This window comes from Pygocentrus nattereri, chromosome 19 (assembly GCF_015220715.1).
Source record: "Pygocentrus nattereri isolate fPygNat1 chromosome 19, fPygNat1.pri, whole genome shotgun sequence".
NCBI lineage: Eukaryota > Metazoa > Chordata > Actinopteri > Characiformes > Serrasalmidae > Pygocentrus > Pygocentrus nattereri.
Window position 1 is genome coordinate 14,084,230 of NC_051229.1, and position 21,297 is coordinate 14,105,526.

Below are 21,297 nucleotides of genomic sequence, written 5' to 3' on the forward strand. Positions count from 1 at the left end.
GTATACAAAAAACTGTGCCAGGATATATTTACTGTAATATATCAGTAAAATTTTATAATTTTATTGTAAAAAATTGTAAAAATTACAATTAGCTAAGGTTTTCTCATTTCTTTAAAGCTCTGCTGTGAAGAGTGGCATAATTGTATGAAGTTACATGATTTTACAGTATGCACTTTGCAAATAATACAGCATGTTCAATTAGCTTATCTTCAATTAAGCATTTTTAATATCAAAATAAAATATGCAACCCAATGCATCACTTCCAGTTTCATTCAAACAGAATCAGCATAACACAGTCAAGATACTGATATTAATACAAATTTCTCAGCAGTAACAAGACAGATTAGACCAACACTTTTAACAGACTACTCTTAGTTTATTTAGTATTTAGCCAAAAAATTTACTCTAAAATTAAAGCACCATGCACAACATCTAAACAACTCAACTCAGTCCAGATCAGCAGTCACAAACTTTGTTCCTGGAGATAAATTTCAATCTCTCATCTAACAAACCAGTGGATAGGCAGGCAGTGGATACAGGCAGGTATTGAACTTTGCAGAAATGTAGATCTAGGAACAGGATTGATGATCACTGGCCTAGACCTGAGAAAAAAGCCACCATTTTCTGGAAACAACAACAATAAACATTGGGACTAACAGAGTTAGCATAAGAACACTGTCAAAATACTGAAAGTGCAAATAGTTGACAGTTAAAAGGCTTTAACACTGCATATACCTGAGAGGAGACTTTCAAAATTGACTGGAATTCGGTATCAAAACTGAAAGCAGAGCTACAGGAACAACTTTCCCAAAACACTTATACTATTAGAAAGCAAATTTAGACCTTAGAAACAAGTTAAACTCCACATTCATGGATCTCACCACACAAGTCAACTTACATCAATAAACCCTGCATGAAGGACTTTGCTGTGCTCACAACATTCCCATTACACTTGCATTCACCGCCAGTCAAAATCCATTCATTTTCTTCAAAGTTTGCAAACGTTGGCATTCATTGAGTGTTTCTTCTTCTCCACTACCTTTCCAGTTGTTTTGCTGACAACTTTTGCAGTGGAGTTCTTGGAGCCAGTAGTTGGGTTAATCCCCAAAAAACACCTAGAAAATCACACAAAAAAAGAAAAATGAATTATAATGTATAGCTGCCATTACTTTGAAGCTGCACGTTTCAACTTTGCACAAAAGCTACAATACTGTGAAAAAAATCTCATAATCAAAATATTCAAAAAGTACATAAACAAATTTGTTCTAAAAAGGAAAAAATAAAGCTTTGTGTACAGAAGGCTGTATTTCTCAGACAGAAATCTTTCTATGATTGCTACCAATGATATTCTCAATTATGATCCACTCACCCAACAACAAGGCTGCTCTCCATTCTTTCTAAAATAAATGATGAACTGCAGCTTCAAAATGCTCAAACTAAACTTAATTTAAAGTATAATTAGTAGACGGGGGAGAACTGTGTATACACAGCATACAGTCCTCTGAGCTGGTGGAGCTCAGTGTGTAGTGTGCTGGGTGGTCAGGCTGATCAGTACCTGACTGTAGTGTTGTTGTTAAGCTCAGGTCGGTGCTGCTGGTGTGACCAGTTTGACAGCTCAGGGACAGAAACTGTTCTGTGATGCTTTATCAGCATTCTGAATGACTGTTTCATTAAAACCCTTTAATGAAGTTCAGATGCTTGCAACTGTTGCAGCTGAGTTTGAAGTGAATCCAGAGACACTTACATTATTCAACTCAAATACAATTTAGTTTTATGTAGATTTCCAGCAACTGTAGCTGCATGCAAGTTTTACTATGTACAGCATGTACACTGTAAATAATTTTTGTAAATTACTGCCAAAAAAGTTGCCAATAAAGGACTGTAAAATAACAGTAATTTAAAAATTCCAAAATATTACTGTATCATAATAATGGTAATTTACTGTAAATAAATGACAGGGTATTACCACTTTTTTACATCAAATTTGATCAGCAATAAATAGATTATAATACTGTAATTAGTCTTTGCAATAATCAGCTGTAATTCCAATTATTGCAGTATATACCTGGCAACTCGAGTTGCCAATAAAGTACTGTAAAATTTTACTGATATTACTGTAAAAATTACAGTTAGCTAAGGTTTTCTAATTTCTTTAAAGCTGTGCTATGAAGAGTGGGTTTTGACAATTGTATGAAGTTACATGATTTTACAGTATCACTGGGCAAATAATACAGCATGTTCAATTAGCTTATCTTCAATTAAGCATTTTTAATATTAATATGCAACCAAATGCATCACTTCCAGTTTCATTCTAACAGAATCAGCATAACACAGTCAAGATACTGGGCCGCCAGAAAGGGACCTACACCGGCCGCGATCTACGAAGCAGAGCAGCCGACTTGGAGCAGTATTCTCGAGTAAATGATGTCATGATAACAGGATTAGAAATAAAACCACTGAGCTATTCACAGGCTGTGAGAAGGAGCAGGAATGACAACAATTCAGAACATGAAAGTACAACAGAGGAGCAGGTAATTCCATTCCTGCAGAGTGAAGACATTGAAATTGAAAAGGAGAACATTGAAGCTCGTCATACTCTACCAATCAAAAATCAGAGAGGAAAGTCTGCGGTAGCACCAATAATCATTCGGTTCAATAATAGAAAACATCAGATTGATTTGCTGAAGCAAGGAAGAAATCTGAAAGGTACAAGTGTTTATATTAACGAACATCTCACTAAAAAGAATGCAGATATTGCCAAGAAAGCCAGATTACTAAGAAAACAGAAGAAAATCCAGGCAACATGGACAATGAACTGTACAGTTTTTATAAAAACCAAAGATGCGCCTGAGAATGCCAAAGATCTATGGATTAGATCCTTAGAGCAATTAGACAGGTTAGAAGCTGATAAGTAGTGATGCACAACAATAACAGTAAAATAACAGAAATAAACATGGGTTTACAAATGCTCTGTTTAGATAAATATAAAAAAGGAAGGAAAGGGAAAAAGAAAAGGGAAAATAAATAAAAGAAAATAAATAAATAAATAAATAAATAAATAAATAAATGTTTACAAAGATTTCCAGTCTAAAATATATGATGTAGATATTATGGTTGATGCAGATTTTTTTCCAGTGGTTGAGGATTGTCAATATTATAATGAGGAGCAATTCAATGACAATAAAATGGTAAAGGGAGGTTTCTCTATTATTCATTTTAATAGTAGAAGCATGAATTCAAACTTTTTAAAAATAACAGACTATTTAGAACAGATAAATAGACATTTTAGTATAATAGCAGTCTCAGAGACCTGGCTCAATGATCAAAACATAAATAATTATAAAATAGAAGGATATAGACCATATTATATGAATGGAAGCAATAAAAGAGGTGGGGTTGCTTTATTTACTGATATTACATTAAAGTGTAAAATTAGGGACAAAATGTCAAAAACTGTTGATGGCAGAATGGAAATGATGACTGTTGATATATTAAATGAAAATTCTAAAAATATAATAATTAGTTGTGTGTACAGGTCACCAGGTTCAAATATTGACTTATTTACAGACAAAATCACTGAGGCCTTGGAATGTAATTGTAACAAAACAGTTTTTCTGGGTGGAGATTTTAACATTGATTTGGGAAGTCAAACCGATTCAAATAATATTAGTACGTTTATTAATACAATGTACAAGTCTTTATTCTTTAATAACCAAATCAACAAGAATTACAACCCACAGTGATACAGTGATTGATAATATCTTTACAAATATAAGAAAAGAAGGTGTTGAGTGGGATTTTGATAACTTACATAAGTGATCATTTGCCAGTGTTTACAATTTGTAAAAATAATCAGTGCATTAAAAAAGCTGTTTTAATAAAGAAAAAAATGATAAATACTTCAAAAAAAAGCTTTGGAGAAATTGAAAGACGACTTAAGAAAACAAAACTGGAAGGAAGTGTATGTTGATGATGTAAATAGAGCATATGATGTGTTTATGAATACTTTGGAAACGTTGTGTGAAAAACATTGTATGCAAAAAAACTGTGCCAGGATATATTTACAGTAATATATCAGTAAAATTTTACTGATATATTACTGTAAAATTTACAATTAGCTAAGGTTTTCTAATTTCTTTAAAGCTCTGCTGTGAAGAGTGGCATAATTGTATGAAGTTACATGATTTTAAAGTATGCACTGTGCAAATAATACAGCATGTTCAATTAGCTTATCTTCAATTAAGCATTTTTAATATCAAAATAAAATATGCAACCCAATGCATCACTTCCAGTTTCATTCTAACAGAATCAGCATAACACAGTCAAGATACTGATATTAATAATTTTCCATTCCTGCATTTCAGGCCTGCAACACATTCCAAAAAAAGTTGGGACGGGGCAATTTAGGGCTAGTAATATCGTATAAAAGCTAAATAATGATGTGATTTCAAACAGGTGATTATAATCATGGTTTGGTACAAAAGTAGCATCCAGTAAAGGGTTTTTGAGGGGCAAAGATGGCCAGAGGATCACCAGTTTATCAACAAATGCGTGAGAAAATGATTGAAATGTTTAAAAACAATGCACCTCAAAGAAAGATTGAAAGAGATGTGTATTTCTCCCTCTACAGTGCACATTATCATTAAACAATTCAAGGAATTGGGAGGAATTTCAGTGCTTAAAGGCCAAGGGTGCAAGCTTTAGCTGAACGCCCGTGATTGCCGATCCCTCAGACGGCACTGCAACAAGAACCGCCATTCAACAATAGCTGATATTACCACATAGGCAAGGGATTACTTTAGCAAACCTTTGTCAAGCATTACAATACAGAGTTACATTCACAAACGCCACTTAAAACCTTACTGTGCAAAAAGAAGCCTTATATTAACCATGTCCAGAAGCAGTGTCAACTTCTCTGGGCTCGGCGGCATCTAGGATGGGCCATCACACAGTGGACACGTGTATTGCTGTGTGGATGCAGTGAGTGAACACAGTGTCCAATCCAGCGCACCTAACATGTCACCACATCAACAGTGTCACTGCAGCACTGAGAATGATCCACCACCCAAATAATACCTGCTCTGTGGGGGTCTTGACCATTGAAGAACAGGATGAAAGAGGCTAACAAAGAATGCAGAGCAACAGGTGGACTATAGTTTGTAACAGTAGAAATACAAAGTGCTGCTATATGGTATATGGAGCTGATTAATTGGAAAAAGAGTGCAAATGCTATGGAGTACTTGGGTGTAGTTAATAAAGTGGCCAGTCAGGGTATATTCTACAATAACAGAATGATTTACCTTTGGATAAATTCCAGCATGCATGAGACCTATTCTTGGTATTCCAGGTTGAAATTGTAGAATGACACAAACAATGTTGCCAAGCCCGCCACAAAATTGGGATGTGGAGATAAGACCACCTGACCCTCTATGCTCATCATCCACGTCACTGAAGAATCACAATGCACCAAGATCAGCTTGATTTCTCCAACTGGCAATCCTTCCTCATCCCTTCCAATGACTACATACATCCCCCTTTTGTACTTTGTACCTTTCACAGTTATGTCATTAACAGCAAATGTATTGCTGGACACAAAATCAAATGGAAAAGCTGCCTTTTTAATCTTGTCACTGTAGTCACTGGAATAAAATTCAGTTCCCTTGTCAATCTGAATTACAGGAGGAAACATACTGCCAGCACTCAAGCATGCCTGGAGGAGCTGATGCCTCTCTGCTAGGGTTGCACATAGGTTTTTAAAATTGTGCAATTTTTGAGCACACTGTTTAAAATAAGTACACTTGCTTTCAAATCTTAATGTCCACAAACGTATAAGAGGCCTAAACTTAATGATGAGTGCAGGGTAGTGACACAGATAGTGATGTTTTGGCTTTAGGAGATGCTCTGGAAAGGTGTGAGCTCTGAAATCAATATATTCATCAATGAGAACTTTCAAATAGGCCACCTGATCCAGAGTAATAACAGGCGCACATATGTAACCCACTATTTGTCGCAGAAGCAAAACCAACTGCCATACTGTACTATCTTCTGGATTTTCAATTCTGTCCCCAATTAAGAGAGGTAGTACTCTCAAAAGACACCAGTTTTGCACAGCATGTCCAGACAACTTCTCACTGCCTGGGCTGATTTCAGGAGGTTTGTCATTAGCATCAGCACCAAGATATTTAAACTGACTGATGCATCTGTTTAACTCTGCATAGGTAAAATGCTTTCCCTGAGTTACTAAATGATTAATATACAGTGCTAAGTCAAATTATATGACACCCTCAAAGAGATCATGACCCAGACACGGAGGTAACTGAGGTATCTGAGTTGGTTGAAAACTGAATCAAACTTTATGCCAACTGCACTGTCCTTTTCATTCACTTCTCTATCTTGCAGATTCTCTTGATAGGACTGGATGGTTCTTGTTGTACCAGTTGACAATGGATGTGACTGAAACATTTCTCAGTCAATGTCACAAAATCGGCAAAAATATGCACTCTTACTAAAATGTTCCATAAAGACTCCAATACTGTGAAAGCCCAGATTGTCCCCAGCTATGGCACACAAACCACCCCTCAAAACACGGCCATCCTTCAGGACAATACCACTATTCTCCAGCTCCTTAAGATCTTTCATCAAGTGCCTAAAAACTGCTTCTTGTCCAAAATGTTTAAAATCCTGTTCTCTGCACAAAAGCACAAGTTGCATGTGATCAGTATTTGATCTGTAGCATGGTGGGATATCACCTAGAGGTAAATAAACAGCAAGCACCTTGTGTTTCTTTTTCCCTGAACCCAGTGGGTTTACCACCTCAAATGAGTCTTGATAGAGTATCAGGGCTAAAGATGTTCCTTCAGTCTGAAACAATTCATTCTGCAATACAGCCTTTCCACCCCAAATATCTTGCAGAACATCAGGGTTTGTTACATGAGAATGCACACTCTCATACTGTTTCCTGACTGAATCAGACTCAAATAGGGGAGTAAGGGTTACTTTTAAAGGAATATATTGGACAAAACACTCTTTTCCAGATTCATTTAAGCCTAAATATAATGGCGTTGGTTCCACATAGTTGACGCTGTTTTTGAACATTGTCTTCTGGCGCTGATCTGTTTGTAAAAGCCTACTTCCAGTCTTAAGAAGATCTTCTTTTTCAAGTTCCTTGATTACATTTTTGATGGTAATGTCATCACTTCCAAGTAATGTCAATTTCTCAGTTAATTTATTTTGCAAATACATGAGATTTTCCAAGGTCATGGATTTCTTGAAATCCTTCAATAACTGCCTGAATTACTGACGCAGGTAACAAGGACTTTGCTTGAAGTTTCAAATAAAATAGAGTCAAGTACTTAAAGAAGAGAGCTTCATCCACATTAAGCACACCAGGGAAAACATTTCACTCAAAGTGCTCAGGTTCATCATCACTCAGATATGGATCAAGACTGAGTAGGCCTAATAGTTTCACTTGGTTTTACCAGCACGTTTTCCTGAAGATGTTCAACTGAGCTGTTTTTGTGTGCTTTAGATATATGAGAGGCAAACATGGATTTTACTTTAAATGTTTCCACACATCCTCTGAAAGGACAACCAATTTGTCTGCCCTGTTGTAAATGGCCCTTCAAGTGAGAAATGAAATCTTTCAAATACCCACATTCAAACTGACAACCTTCTGTATGACAAATTCATTTTGAATCTGTTAACCGAAACCAGGAATGTCTACTAAATCTTTGATATTCCTTGTGATCCCTATACAAATGAGATTTAAAAGCAGTGAATTTTTCTAAATGAACGTAAACAATTTGGGATACCACAAGTAAATGTCTGGTTTGGTGCATTTCTATGCAACTTCATGTGCTGGGTGAAGGCTAGAAGAGTACTACACTCACTGTTGCACAACTTGCAAATGTACATTATTTACTTTAAGCTCAAACCTAAAATGAATATTCAAACCTCAACAAATCAAGTTAGCGCATCACAGTGATGCCAGATACTTAAACTGCAGAAAAGAACACAACCTGAGAAACTGCATAAATTGCAAAAATGCAGGAAAAATACAATCTGTGGTGTTATAAGTTAAAAGCTAGTTATCACCAAATGGATGACTTACGGCAGTGGTTCCAAACAAACTAATTATCAAACTAATAACCTGTTTTACTGTCTAAACTAATGCTAGCCTGAAATTGAAAGAGGAATTCTTAGTTGCTAGGTAGCTTAGCTATATTTTCTCAATCTCAAACACAATGTTACCCTCAATGGTCGAGTTTAACAAAAAAAATAAATTGATGAAAAAGATCTTTTGTGTCTCTCATCTGAAAACCTTACAACGTGGAAGCAACGGTTAGGGTCGACAACAGCTAGTAGCTAGTTACCACTTTCGGTAGCTAGCTAGCCATTTAGCTACCTGTAGGGCACACAGTCAAACCAACCAAGGAATAAAAACAGCCAACAGGATACTTTATAACATCGTTTTCAACAATCGTTCCTATTTAGGACTGATCAACCTCAGATGTTTATATGACATTGATGGTCTCACAGACATCCCAACTTGCAAAAATTAATTTCAGGGAGACACTTCTCCCAACACCCCCCACCCAAAAAAAAAAAAAAAAAAAAATACAATACATCTTATGCAACAAACATAACTTTACTTTAAACTCCACAAACATACAGAACTTCTTTTTACAGCAAAGGTTTGGACATTAGCCTACCTAACTTTCTACATCACAATTCGGAAACACCAGTAGCAGTTTCATAAACTTGCACAGCTCCACAAATCTTCAAATCTTACTTGCCCTGAGCTCACAGATCGGACCTTCGACAGTTTGCCAAAGGACTCATCAACTGGTAAATTGTAATGTGGGACCATTGCTTCCAGTTCAGACATAATCTAGGACTTCCAAGTGTAGTTTTCCTCTGGCATCTGCTTTCTGGGTTGCTTGCTTCCAATTCCTGCAGTGCATTCTCTCTCAATATTCTGGGAACAACTCTGGGAACCCTCTCTGTTTCGCATGCGCTTCATGAATATGCACACGAGGGGAGCGCCGCTCTCTCCCTCTCCCCCTCTTTCCCACGCGCGATTGGGGGGAAAAGTCTGTGTCGCCTGCGCGCGCGTTTGTGTTCACTCTTGGGCCACTACTTCTGGATTCCGGGAGATTTTATCTGACTTCCGGGCATCAGGGAGACACTATTGATATGCGGGAGACTCGGTATGTCTGGTCTCACTAAGACTGAAATTAGCTAACTAGATAGCGAGCTAAGTGGCGAACACAGGCAGTTATATGGCTACAACACCAAGTAGCATTAGCTAGCTAACTACGTGAGCTAACGCTAGCGTCCTGAACCGATAACGATAACAGACGCTAACAGACGTGACACCACGAGACACACACCAACATTTTAAGTGCATTAGAATCCGTTTTTACATCACCATTTTCGTATGAAGGTTTCTGCCACAAGCGCATCCCAGTTTGACGGTCTAAATGAACACAGCCAAGGCCAGGGTGGGCAGCTTTATAGAAAGCACTAATGTTACATGACATGTTCAGCATTTAGTCTAACATTCCATGGCATTTCGAAAAGAAAAGGGTTTTACTCACAAAGGACTGCTTGTTTCGTTTGCTTGAATTCCCAAGATTCTTCTTTTTTCCGGTGGAAAACAGCCGCTGGTTTTTTGCAAATTTTTACTGCTAAATATACAGTTGACAGTTGTATTCATGTGGCGTCCCACGATGCATGGCGTTCTACAGTATTACAACGCAAATAGTAAAACAGTTGGTTTGCTTGAAAGATCTTAGTGTAAAATTACAGCAAGTGGTTACAGTGTATGTGTGTGAATGTGATGATGTAATAGTTACGAATGGTATGACAGCTATGTGGTGATGTAATAGGTATGAATGGTATGACAGCTATGTGATGATGTAATAGATAAGAATGGTATAACAGGTATGTGTGGTAGGTAACGGTGTGTTGTGAATCTTGATGGAGGGACATATGTGGCTCTTCTTGCACTTTTAATTGGTAGGACCATGTGGGACGGGACCCCGTCTAAAGGTGGTGAGAAACTCATCAAAAGCTGGAGAGCACAAACCTCTGGACGCCGCTGCTGAACCTGTTCCTCTCTGATTCAGAGTGAAGGTGAAGCTATGCAGTAACTCAGGAGTGAGTTTGTGTGACTGTACAAAACACATTATGACACCAGTGTTTTAATCACTGCTAGTGTGTGAACACACACACATTCATTTACTGAGAAGATCCTTTTATATTTTAGTAGAAAAAGTCATGGAGCTTTTTTCATTTTATATTTTCAGTAAAAAAAAACATGCAATCATTTTCATTTTAGCAAAAATGTCATATAATCTATTTTATTTTAAAAATATAAAAATAACTTTTGTTTAAAACCTTGTAACATTTTCCATTTTATAGAGCAGAATGTTTCTACACGCATGTCTGAGGATAATTGACCTTTCACTAACGGTTTGTCATCACTAGATTAAACACTAACAACCAAAATAAAATAAAATAAAATAAAATCACAGAAAAGAAAATAAAAGATGAAATAAAAAACGAGTAAAAATCATAAAAACCTTTGAAGTCGTCTTCATTTTTATCACTTTCTTAACTAAACAACTAATCATCACTTTATATATTTACACGCCAGAAACTTTAACCATAAAACCTTTCAAACCACGCCCATTTGAGCGGTCATCGTGGCTCAGAGAACACTGGAACACCTCTTTCATAAACCAGCATGAATTCTTATTCAGCTCCTTAAAGTTATTTGGTTTTGGTGATCATTCTCTCTCTGTCATTAAATGATGATCTATAATGGGATAAATAGCTATATTATTATTAATAAGCACTTCTAACTCATTTAAACTTAGTCGTGGTCAGTCTTAGACAAGGAGGCCAATTTCATGTTTTCTCTTCATTTTAACTGTCCAGTTACTTGCTATTAATATTCACACACCTTGTATTGAAAGGCGTCTCCTTAATGTGTCCTGCTATGAAAACAATGAGAGTCTGGCTGCTGGACAATGACTAGAAAAATGACCGCATCGTCAGGTCAGCAGATGTGAACTTTACTGCTCCAGAGCTTTAAAGCTGTGTTTAATATGTCGTCATTCTTATCGTTAGAACTGAAAGGCTTTCAGTCCCAACAGTTCTCAAGTAGCAACAATCGTTTTTATTTGGTAATATTAAACTAAACCATCAGGATGAGAGTCTTTGTTCGGCTTTAGACACTGTTGTGTTGTTTGCTGTGAAGGGAAATTGAAGATAAAGCTTTATTTACACACAGAAAGAACCAGAAATCCGTCACGTTCACGTTTTCCCTCGTGCACGCGAGGGACAGTCGGACTCTGCCGGGCAGTCGGAATTCGGCACAACACCTGACCATCAATGTTTACTCTGTAATGATCACAATTTTGACGACATCGATTCAAACCTGTATGTAGATCAGATGGATTGGTTTGATCATTGTGCTCACTCTGATTAAACAGGGGTCTGTGTCTCTCCTTCACCACACAACCGTTACCGCTTGTTTAGGGGGCGTCTGAAAAATGGCTGATCAAATTTCCCACTACAACTGCTAAAGCAGCTCGACTCCCACATTTGATGAAGCTGGCTGTGTTTTATTGCCAGTCCACTTACCATATAGGTGCACTGTGTAGTGCTACAATAAAGGGGTTTTGTTCCAAAATACAGAATCAAAATCTTTCAAGATTTTTTTAAAAGATTTACGTTGTTAGTGAGCTTCACACGTAAAAGGAACATCAGTGCTGTGTTGTGATTAATACCATCTTCATTAGAGAAATATCAACTTGTATCTTTCATTATATACCATCTTTTATTCTTTTCAAAAAATCATTACATTCAACACTGTTACAAAAGGATTTACAACATTTTGAAATGAAACTTTTTGGAATTACAGATTTTACTCGATTTCTCTTCACAATTTGTTGGCGGCTCTTTTTCCCGATCACTAATGGTCAGGAACTCCACAAGACCACCACAGTATTATTTGGGTGTTGGATCATTCTTAGCACTGCCATGACTCTGCACACAGCAGTGCCACTGGAGTTTATAAACACTTTGACCGCTTACTGTCCACTCTGCCTTGATCGTCCATATCTGTTGCTGTACGGTTTGTGTAAGCCATTCTCTATTCCTTCATCTGTGGTCAGTTTCTGACCCAATGACACTATTGGTTGGATTTTTTGGTTGGTGGACTCTTGTTAGCCCAGCAGTTACACTGACATGTTGTGCTGTGCCTAATCCACTCTGTGCAACACACACACACACACACACACACACACACACACACACTGGGAGAATCCTAACTACTGATGTATCGGGTGAAAGGGGGTTAACAAATTATGCAGAGAAACAGATGGACTACAGTCTGTAACTGTTACATTGCATCTATATTGTAAATGGATCTGATAAATTGGAAAGTAAATGTATAGCCATTGATTTTGCTAAAGAACCTTTGCAGAGCCCATGTTAAGAGTGTAGCATTGATGCTGTAGTACAATTTGACTTCTTCCTGACAGATTCTGAGAGCATGAAGACACTGAAGAATTTAGCTCTAAGATGTGGAGGATCTCTCACTATTCCATGTTTATATGATAAGAAATACAAATCAAACCGTAAATACTGGTGTAAAGGGTGGGACTGGCTCCTCTGTAAAATAGTAGCCTCTACAAACACAAGTGGAAGAACATCAGTCACTGATCATCCAACCCAGAATATGTTTACTGTGGAACTGAAGAGACTCCAAGAATCTGACTCTGGATATTATTGGTGAGCTGTGGAAATTAGTGGCGGATCAGATGACGGTGATTATGTGTACCTGACGGTCAGTTCAGGTAAGATGTCTCTCTGTTGGAAGTAGAATCTGTTCACTGTAATTTAGACGTGTTATTTATGTTGGAGGATGTATTTATACGACTCATTCTCTGCCTCTTTATTCAGATCCTGCTGTGTCTGTGATAAACAGCAGAGTGAGTGGTCAGGAAGGGGGCAGTGTCAGTGTCCAGTGTCTCTACAGTGCTGGATATAAGAATGAACAGAAGAAGTGGTGCAGATTTAAAGACTGGACATGCTTCACAGTGTGGAAGACTACCACATCCCAGAATTCAGCAGTGCTGGTCACTGACTATGGACAAGGATCCGTCAGTGTGGAGATAAGGGTGGTTTAGGTGTTGTTCCTCTTCGTTGTACATCTCAGCTGTCAGATTATACCCCACTTATGTCGTCTTCATTGGGCAGAAATAGTCTCTGTGGTGATCGGACACATGCTTTTATTAAACGTGTTGCACTGCCTAAACTACTGCTGCATGCAAACGGTATTTGATTACTGAAACATTAAGAGATTAAGTTACTGAGTATATTGTGTCCACAGTCTTCATCTGCATTGGATCGTGAAAATGACGTCATCTACAGCAGCGTAACCACAACAACCAAAAAGAAAACTGTAAGTAAAAATACAGCCTTTTTCACCAGTAGCAGTTCACTGTTTTGACCACTTCACAGGAAGTTGAGTGGACATTAGCTGGTTGAAAGCTGTAAGTGATTATGAGAAAAATGTAGCTTTGACCTCAACCTTATTAAGCATTTAGTTTAGCTGGTGAAAGATCACTCAGGGTGGTAGGAGTGAGAGATCCTCCTTTATTTCTAACCCTGTCCTATTTTCCAGCTCTCTCAAGCAGTCAGAGATGATGAAGTGATCTACAGCTCTGTGGTTTCGGAGTGAGAGGTGAGAGACTCAGAGTGAGGAGCAAAATACAACATCTGTGAAATGGTCTATAATGGACTGTTATTCAATTGAATAGTTCAGTGAAAAATCAATGATACCCAAAATGCTTTTAATTGGCCAATCAGTGTTTGGTGTCCCAAAAACTACTTGGGTGACATGAGCAAGGCAAGACAAGACAAGCTTATTTATATAAACACATTTCATACACAAAGGCAATTCAATATACTTGTACTTAGTGGTTTCACTTTAGAGTGAAAATCAATAAAAGTAAAAAGCAGCTTTAAAATCATTAAACGGGAAATTAAAAGGAAGTACAAAGTACATAAGAATAAGCTTATAACTTTTAAAAAATAATGTGAAAAGGCTTAAATATTTTTGAAATGATCTTATTAAGCCTAAAGTGCAGTAATAGAGCTCAATCATAAGCAGATGATTCGCAGTTTGTTCCAATTTTTTACAGCATGACTTCACTTCTGTTAACTCAGATCTCCTGTGAGAAAATTAAGAAGCAAATCTCAGACACCAAACACATTTTTGCCTTTTAAGCACTTTCGGGCTCATGGGAAAATGTTTTTTTTTTCTTTTATCTGTTTTGATTTCAGGTGTAAGCGAGTTTGATTCTGGCCAGGTCTCTTACAAAGAAGCTAATGCAATGCAAGACATCTTACAATGAATTTGTACTATATATTATATATCATACAATTGAATGTGGTTTCATTCTAAGACTTTAGCTTAAGGTTTTTACTTCGTGCTAATTCACTGTTTCTACTTGTAAAAAGCCTTGCAGAAGTACCTGCAGCCACACTTCATATAAGGCCCGATCCCACTTCTTCGCCTGCTGCTCTGCAGGCGACGCTTCCCGTCTTCAGTGATAGAAGAGAAGGAAAAGGTTCAGCAACCTTGCTGCTGGGCTTTAGTTACATTTATGGCTTCATATGCTTTCAAAGAGGGGATATGAGACAATTATTTATTATTTCCCAACCATAATTCTTTGGTGATATGAAGCTGAAGTCAACTATTCACCAGCTTCTTGTTCCAGTTTTCCCATTCCACCTTAAATGATGCAGCAGTTACATTCTGGCGCTTCAGGCGTCAATACTGCTGGACTATTTAAGGTGGAATGGGAAAGTTAGCTATAGCTAGCTAGACATTAGCATACTATTAGCGTTTTTGTCCTTGTTATGAAGAAAACGATCATAATACATTGAAATGTCATTAAATGAATATAATACAATGGTTATCATAATTTTTAATGGAGAAAATCCATATATTTATGGGTTTCTTTGGTGGCTTGTGAAGCCATCTTGCTGGTTTTTCTTATTTTTTCATAACGCTTGGTTTGGAGTGTGCCTCTGAAAAACCCTCCATTTGATACAGAGGGGTAGAACATTTCACCCCTCTATCTCAACAAAAACTGGGACACCCTAACCCTAGAACGTGAAACGTAGGCCTAAGGGCTAAGTGGTAGGGGCAAGGGGTAAAATGGGATTGGGCCTAAGTGTGCAAACTTAAAGGAATGGATTGCTCAAAAATCTAATTAACACATTTGTCCACCTCAGATGTCGTCGACAAGAGAGGTTGTTGTCTAAATGTTGCTTCTTTAGTTTAGCTCGGGAGCTACAAGGTTAATATTGCTAACAAACACTAAAAGTCAATAGTCACCCAAATCTTTTCCATAAATACAGCCTTAAAATGTCTCTCAACCCCTTCAAACCACATCTAGGTCTTTAATAAAGTTGTAAAGACTTGACAGTGATGTTTAGGACACAGAATGACTGTAGCTGAATGCTGTAGACCTCCACTTTAAAGGTGTTGTGCTGAATTCTGAATAACCTACAAAGTCCAGCTCCTCTTTGCATGCATGCACACCACACTGGACGCTACGTTAGTCATTCTGTTTCAATTTTTAAACATAGTCTTCAGGTCAAAAACTCAAGATTGACATCATTTATGAAAATTGACTGTTGACTTCTAGTGTTTGTTAGCAATGTTAGCTACATAGATCCAGTGCTAAACTAAAGAAGCAAAATTTGGGCACCAAACATGTCTTGGCTCATTTAAGTGCATCTGTGGCATCTGATGGAACATTTGCTGTCATAAGTGTTTTGTTGAGATATTTGTGGTGACCTTAGATGTTTGGAGTGAATATATGATTAACAACTTCCTTTAAAATCCTCAGTAGCCTATAAAGCATTTAAAAAGCTGGTGTTGTGTGTACATTTTTTCTTATTGATTTAAATACAGCTTTTTATTTTACATGTAAAAAATAAATATGAAGATTGAATAATTACAATTTTACTTCATTGTGCAGATTTTTAATCCTAGTCTATAAATTCTACAAGGCATTTTTTTACACTTAATACAATTTCACATTTATTTCTTTGTGTATAGCAATTTTCTTGTTTACACTGAACATCAGATGTGAATCAAAATGATGTCCAATTTCTAAATGTGGATTAAATGTTAAAATGCTAAATATTTGAAATCCTCAAGAATCTAAATCCTTATTTTATTACTCGCTACTACAGCAGATTTTTTATGTTGACTGAGGAAACATTTTTAGAGGGTGTGAGCTCAAAAGTCACCAGTCCTTCTGTCACTTATACTGAAGTAGCTGATAATCAATGAGAGTTTGTGCATCTCATGATGGTTTTTGTGGTGAAGTCACTTTTCCACCACTAGGGGGTTCTGCATATGCATTATAGTTCTGCATGTAAGTTGTAAATCATGCGCATAAGAAACCGTGTGTATGTGAAGTTTACATACAAAACTGAGCGCACACACATGAGAAATGAGCCTCCTGAAACTTACGCTAATCTTTATTATAGCTCCACATTAGTGCATCACTTCCATTTTACATACAAAACTTCAGGAACATTTCTGAAGAAATTCTGTCTGCTTTTATATAAATACAGTTTGAATGAAGTTTACAGTTTTTCAACAAGAATGATGAATAAATGTGAGGATCATAGTTCTGCATTTGGCTTCATGTCACTTAAAGAGCAGTGGATATGTGGGTCACTTGAAAGGTGATGCAACACAGTGACAAACAACAACATACAAAATACAGATTGTTGGGTTTATGTGAGACTCTCTTGTCTGAGTTTTGACTGTGTAGTCTAGGTTGGAGTGTTTTTTTTTTAGTTTATTGGTCACAGAGACCAATAAAAGCAGAAACAGTAGTCAAAACAGGAGCTCATGAAGCAAGAAGCACCTGAAAGGCTTATGCAGCAACTAAAAAATTTCCAGAGGCTTATTGTTGTTTACAAGGTATATTCCACAGCTTGACCAAGCAACAAAGTTTCCATTGCATTTCTTCATAACTTCTGGTAAACACCTGTGTGCTGCCCTTGGTGCTGCCCTATGCTTTTATGGTATCACCATATATGCAACTGTGCTCGCCCCCACCACCCAGTGGACACTACATTTAATCATGTGTCAGAAAGAAACGTACACTCACTGGCCACTTTATTAGGTATTCCTTGCTAGTAAAAGGTTGGATCCCCTTTTGCCTTCAGAGCTGCCTTAATTCTTCATGGCATACTTTCTACAAGGTATTGGAAACTCTCTGACCTCTCACATCAACAAGGCATTTTTGTCCACACAACTGCTGCTCACTGGATAATTTCTCTTCTTCGGACCATTCTCTGTAAACCCTAGAGATGGTTGTGCGTGAAAATCCCAGTAGATCAGCAGTTTCTGAAATACTCAGACCAGCCCGTCTAGCACCAACAGCCATGCCACGTTCAAAGTCACTTAAATCACCTTTCTTCCCCATTCTGATGCTCGGTCTGCACTTCAGCAAGTTGTCTTGACCATCTCTACGTGCCTAAATGCATTGAGTTGCGGCCATGTGATTGGCTGATTAGCTATTTGTGATAACAAGCAATTGTACCTAATAAAGTGGCCAGTAAGTGTATAGTAACAATAGCAAAAGAAACCTTGCTAGCCAGCATTGCTGTCTGTGACACTTAAATAAAATCAAATGAAGAGTGAAAACTAGCTCAGAGTTATTTTTGCTGCTCCTGTTTGTGGTCACTGTTAACTCTAGATTCACATCAGAAATGATGTAACTGTAGAAGTTTAGAGAACATCGCCTATTTTCACATTTTTATAAAGCAACAGGAAACAGACACAGATACTCACCCAGGCTACATAGTTCTAAGTTTGGAATAACAAATCTGCTGGACTGTCTCCAGTTGGATCTGCAGCACCATACAGTGTGGATTTTTCATTAGGGATGTGAAAAGTGTCATCCCTGTTTATTTTTCATCCAAATAATCTGTAAAATGCTGTAATAATCATGATTTTATGCATCGCTTTTAGCATGTGATTTAGATTAATATGCAGTGTGCAGTTGTGTGTTCAGTGTATGGTCTAAGCAGTGTGCAGTTGTGTGTGCAGTGTATGGTCTAAGCAGTGTGTAGTTGTGTGTGCAGTGTATGGTCTAAGCAGTGTGCAGCCCATTGACCCTCCAAGTGTGTTCAACTTAAAAGAGAACAAATTTGATTTGATCAAGTTTCACGGTTTATTCTATGACATATAATTAAAAGTACAAACAGGTACAAGTACAAGCAAGAAGAAAAACAAACAAAACAAAAACACAAATTTAGCCCCACTGAACAATGGTGGATATTTTGTGTGTGTTCATGAGTGATGCTGAGTGTTGTAAGTGTTTGTGGCAGATTTAGATGCCTTGATCACAGACACTGCTCTTTAGACAGGTGTGATTTACTTTTAATGTGTCGCTGCACATCTGCTATGCCTTGATGGCAACAGGAATTTTCCTGTCTGCAGACAGAGCACCAGTAGTAGGAGTTGGTGGTGCCTACAGTTATGAATGGCCATTTTACAGTCCATTCACTTTTAAAGGTGCATCTGTAAGTGGCAGCCCCAGCTAAGTGCATTTTTTTAGCCACTACCCTGACCTCAGCACCATCATCTTCACTTGCGCCCTCTTCTTCTGACCCTCCACCTTCTGCTGCATTCACCTCTACCTTTTCTTCTTCTTCCATAGTCTCCTCTTCTCTCTCTTTCACTATATCCAAAGTCTTCTCTGCTATCTCCCCTAATGTAGTAGCCATTTCAGTCTCTTCCATCGTCACATTATCTGCCTTCCTTGCCTTTGGTTTCTGAGCCTTTTCCCAGAAGGAAATAAGGCTCTTCTGTTTCTTCCCTGACATTCTAAATAAACAACAAATGGTTAAAAACGTATCCATGTTCATGACAGCTCTAAGGTGACTAAACCAAAGTTATTCTACACTATTATACCCAGAAAGACCCTATAAATACCCCAAAAAGTCTCTGACTAAATGAACATTTAAAACATCGTCAGGCTCCAGTGGTGCCGTTCTCCTTCAGTTGTTCACCGACGTGTGTTAGTCAGAATCGAATTGGACAGGTCTTCGCGCCTGTCACTCTGGCTGAAACTCCACCCTCTTTGACTAGATCTGCCAAACAACAGAGCGATCTATATTCTGATTGGCTCAATGAGAGTACTTTATAATATGCAACCGATGGATTGGCTGAATAGGGTGTGGTAACTGGGTAACTTCTATGAGCACAGAAGCGCTGTGACCAGTGGCTGTGACTCGTTTGTAGACAGGGCGAATTAATTTATGATTGGATTTTTTTTTAGAAAAAAAAAATCAAGAGTGAGAAATAGCATGTGTGGCGTGTGAGCGTGTGAACTCGCTGAGGTGCGTGTGTCACACGCTCAAAGCGTGAGACTTGAGAACAATGGTCTAAGCAGCATGCAGTTGTGTGTGCAGTGTCTGGTCTAAGCAGCGTGCAGTTGTGTGTGCAGTGTCTGGTCTAAGCAGCATGCAGTTGTGTGTGCAGTGTATTGTCTAAGCAGTGTGCAGTTGTGTGTGCAGTGTATGGTCTAAGCAGCATGCAGTTGTGTGTGCAGTGCCTGGTCTAAGCAGTGTGCAGTTGTGTGTGCAGTGTATGGTCTAAGCAGCGTGCAGTTGTGTGTGCAGTGTATGGTCTAAGCAGTGTGCAGTTGTGTATCATAATTGTGCTTCTACTATAGGATGCAGTCGTAGTTTATTCATAGTATATACCATAATAGGACGCCACCTGTGAAACAAGTCCAGTCGTGAAATTTCCTCACTACTAAGTATTCCACAGTAAACTGTCAGTGGTATTATAACAAAGTGGAAGCGATTGGGAACGACAGCAACTCAGCCACGAAGTGCTAGGCAACGTGAAATGACAGAGCGGGGTCAGCAGATGCTGAGGGGCATAGTGTGCAGAGGTCACCAACTTTCTGCACAGTCAATCGCTACAGAACTTAATGCTTCAGCAGACCAATAGATTTTGGACAATTTCATGCTCCCAACTTTGTGGGAACAGTTTGGGAACGGCAGCTTCCTGTTCCAACATGACAGTGCACCTGTGTACAAAGCAAGGTCCATAAAGACATGGATGAGCGAGTTTGGTGTGGAAGAACTTGACTGGCCTATACAAAGTCCTAACCTCAACCCAATAGAATGTCTTTAGATGAATTAGAGCGGAGACTGTGAGCCAGGCCTTCTCATCCAACATCAGCGTTTGACTTCACAAACACGCTTCTGGAAGAATGGTCAAATACTCTTAACCCTTGTGGAAAGCCTTCCCAGAACAGTTGAAGCTGTTGTAGCTGCAAAGGGTGGGCCGACATCATTTTAAACCCCATGGATTAAGAATGGGATCTCACTCAATTTCATATGTGTGTGAAGGCAGACGAGCGAATACTTTTGCCAATATATTTAAAATGTGGCAGAGGCATCATTTCTGTGCAAAACCAAACACAAATCAATGGTACTTTTCTAACTGTTGTTCAAATGGCAGCTTTAAGTTGTTTCACAACGGAAATAAAATACAGTTTCTGCAGTTTTGAAGCAAATCATTCAGTTGACCTGTGTAGAGAGTCGTCAGTGTCCTGGTCAATATGACAAAAGAGTTATTTGGAAAATATTTAGTTGATTATATTAATTACTAATACCAATTTCCATTCCACCAACACAATGGGCACTAACAGGCCTAAAGAGAAAGGCTGAAATAATTCTCTAGCCAGCCATGTCGTCTCTCCCAAATCACAAACAGCACAAGTCTAATGATACCAAAACACACTGAAAAGATACTCAGGCCTCTTTTACACACATACTTCTGTGTGATAAGTGTGAAGCAGCACTGTAACAGCCGCAGCTTTCATACATTAACCATATATACACACAGTGGAGTGGTACAGCAGGCCTATACTGGAAATTCTCACCACTTATTAACAAGTTCTACAAACTATTCTTGCTTAGTAAAAAGATTCTTTGTTAGAGAGCAGGCTGCATTTGTTTACTCTAGGCGGTTTTCTGATTTGTGATCATGCGAAAATTTCAAACCTACAGGTCCTTACAGAAAATGAGTATGTAGCATGAAATGTTTATCTAGTACTCTATTTCATAATGGCAAAGCTTTTAAAAATGTTTTTAGTGTTTTTATTGCTTTTCTTAGTTTAGTTACATGTATTTTGTATCATCCTGGATGCTTGCATCCTTAAC

General features: G+C 38.0%; 1 protein-coding gene across 1 annotated transcript in view; it reads right to left on the reverse strand.

Annotated features, from left to right (window-relative positions):
* Positions 1 to 18,858, reverse strand: part of LOC108415330 (polymeric immunoglobulin receptor-like) — a 24,675-nt gene extending 5,817 nt beyond the window's left edge. The window contains exon 1 of the mRNA XM_037531235.1: positions 18,688 to 18,858. Within this exon, the coding sequence (XP_037387132.1) occupies positions 18,688 to 18,858 (171 nt within the window). The remainder of the gene's footprint in view (positions 1 to 18,687) is intronic.
* Between the last annotated feature and the right edge of the window lie 2,439 nt (positions 18,859 to 21,297).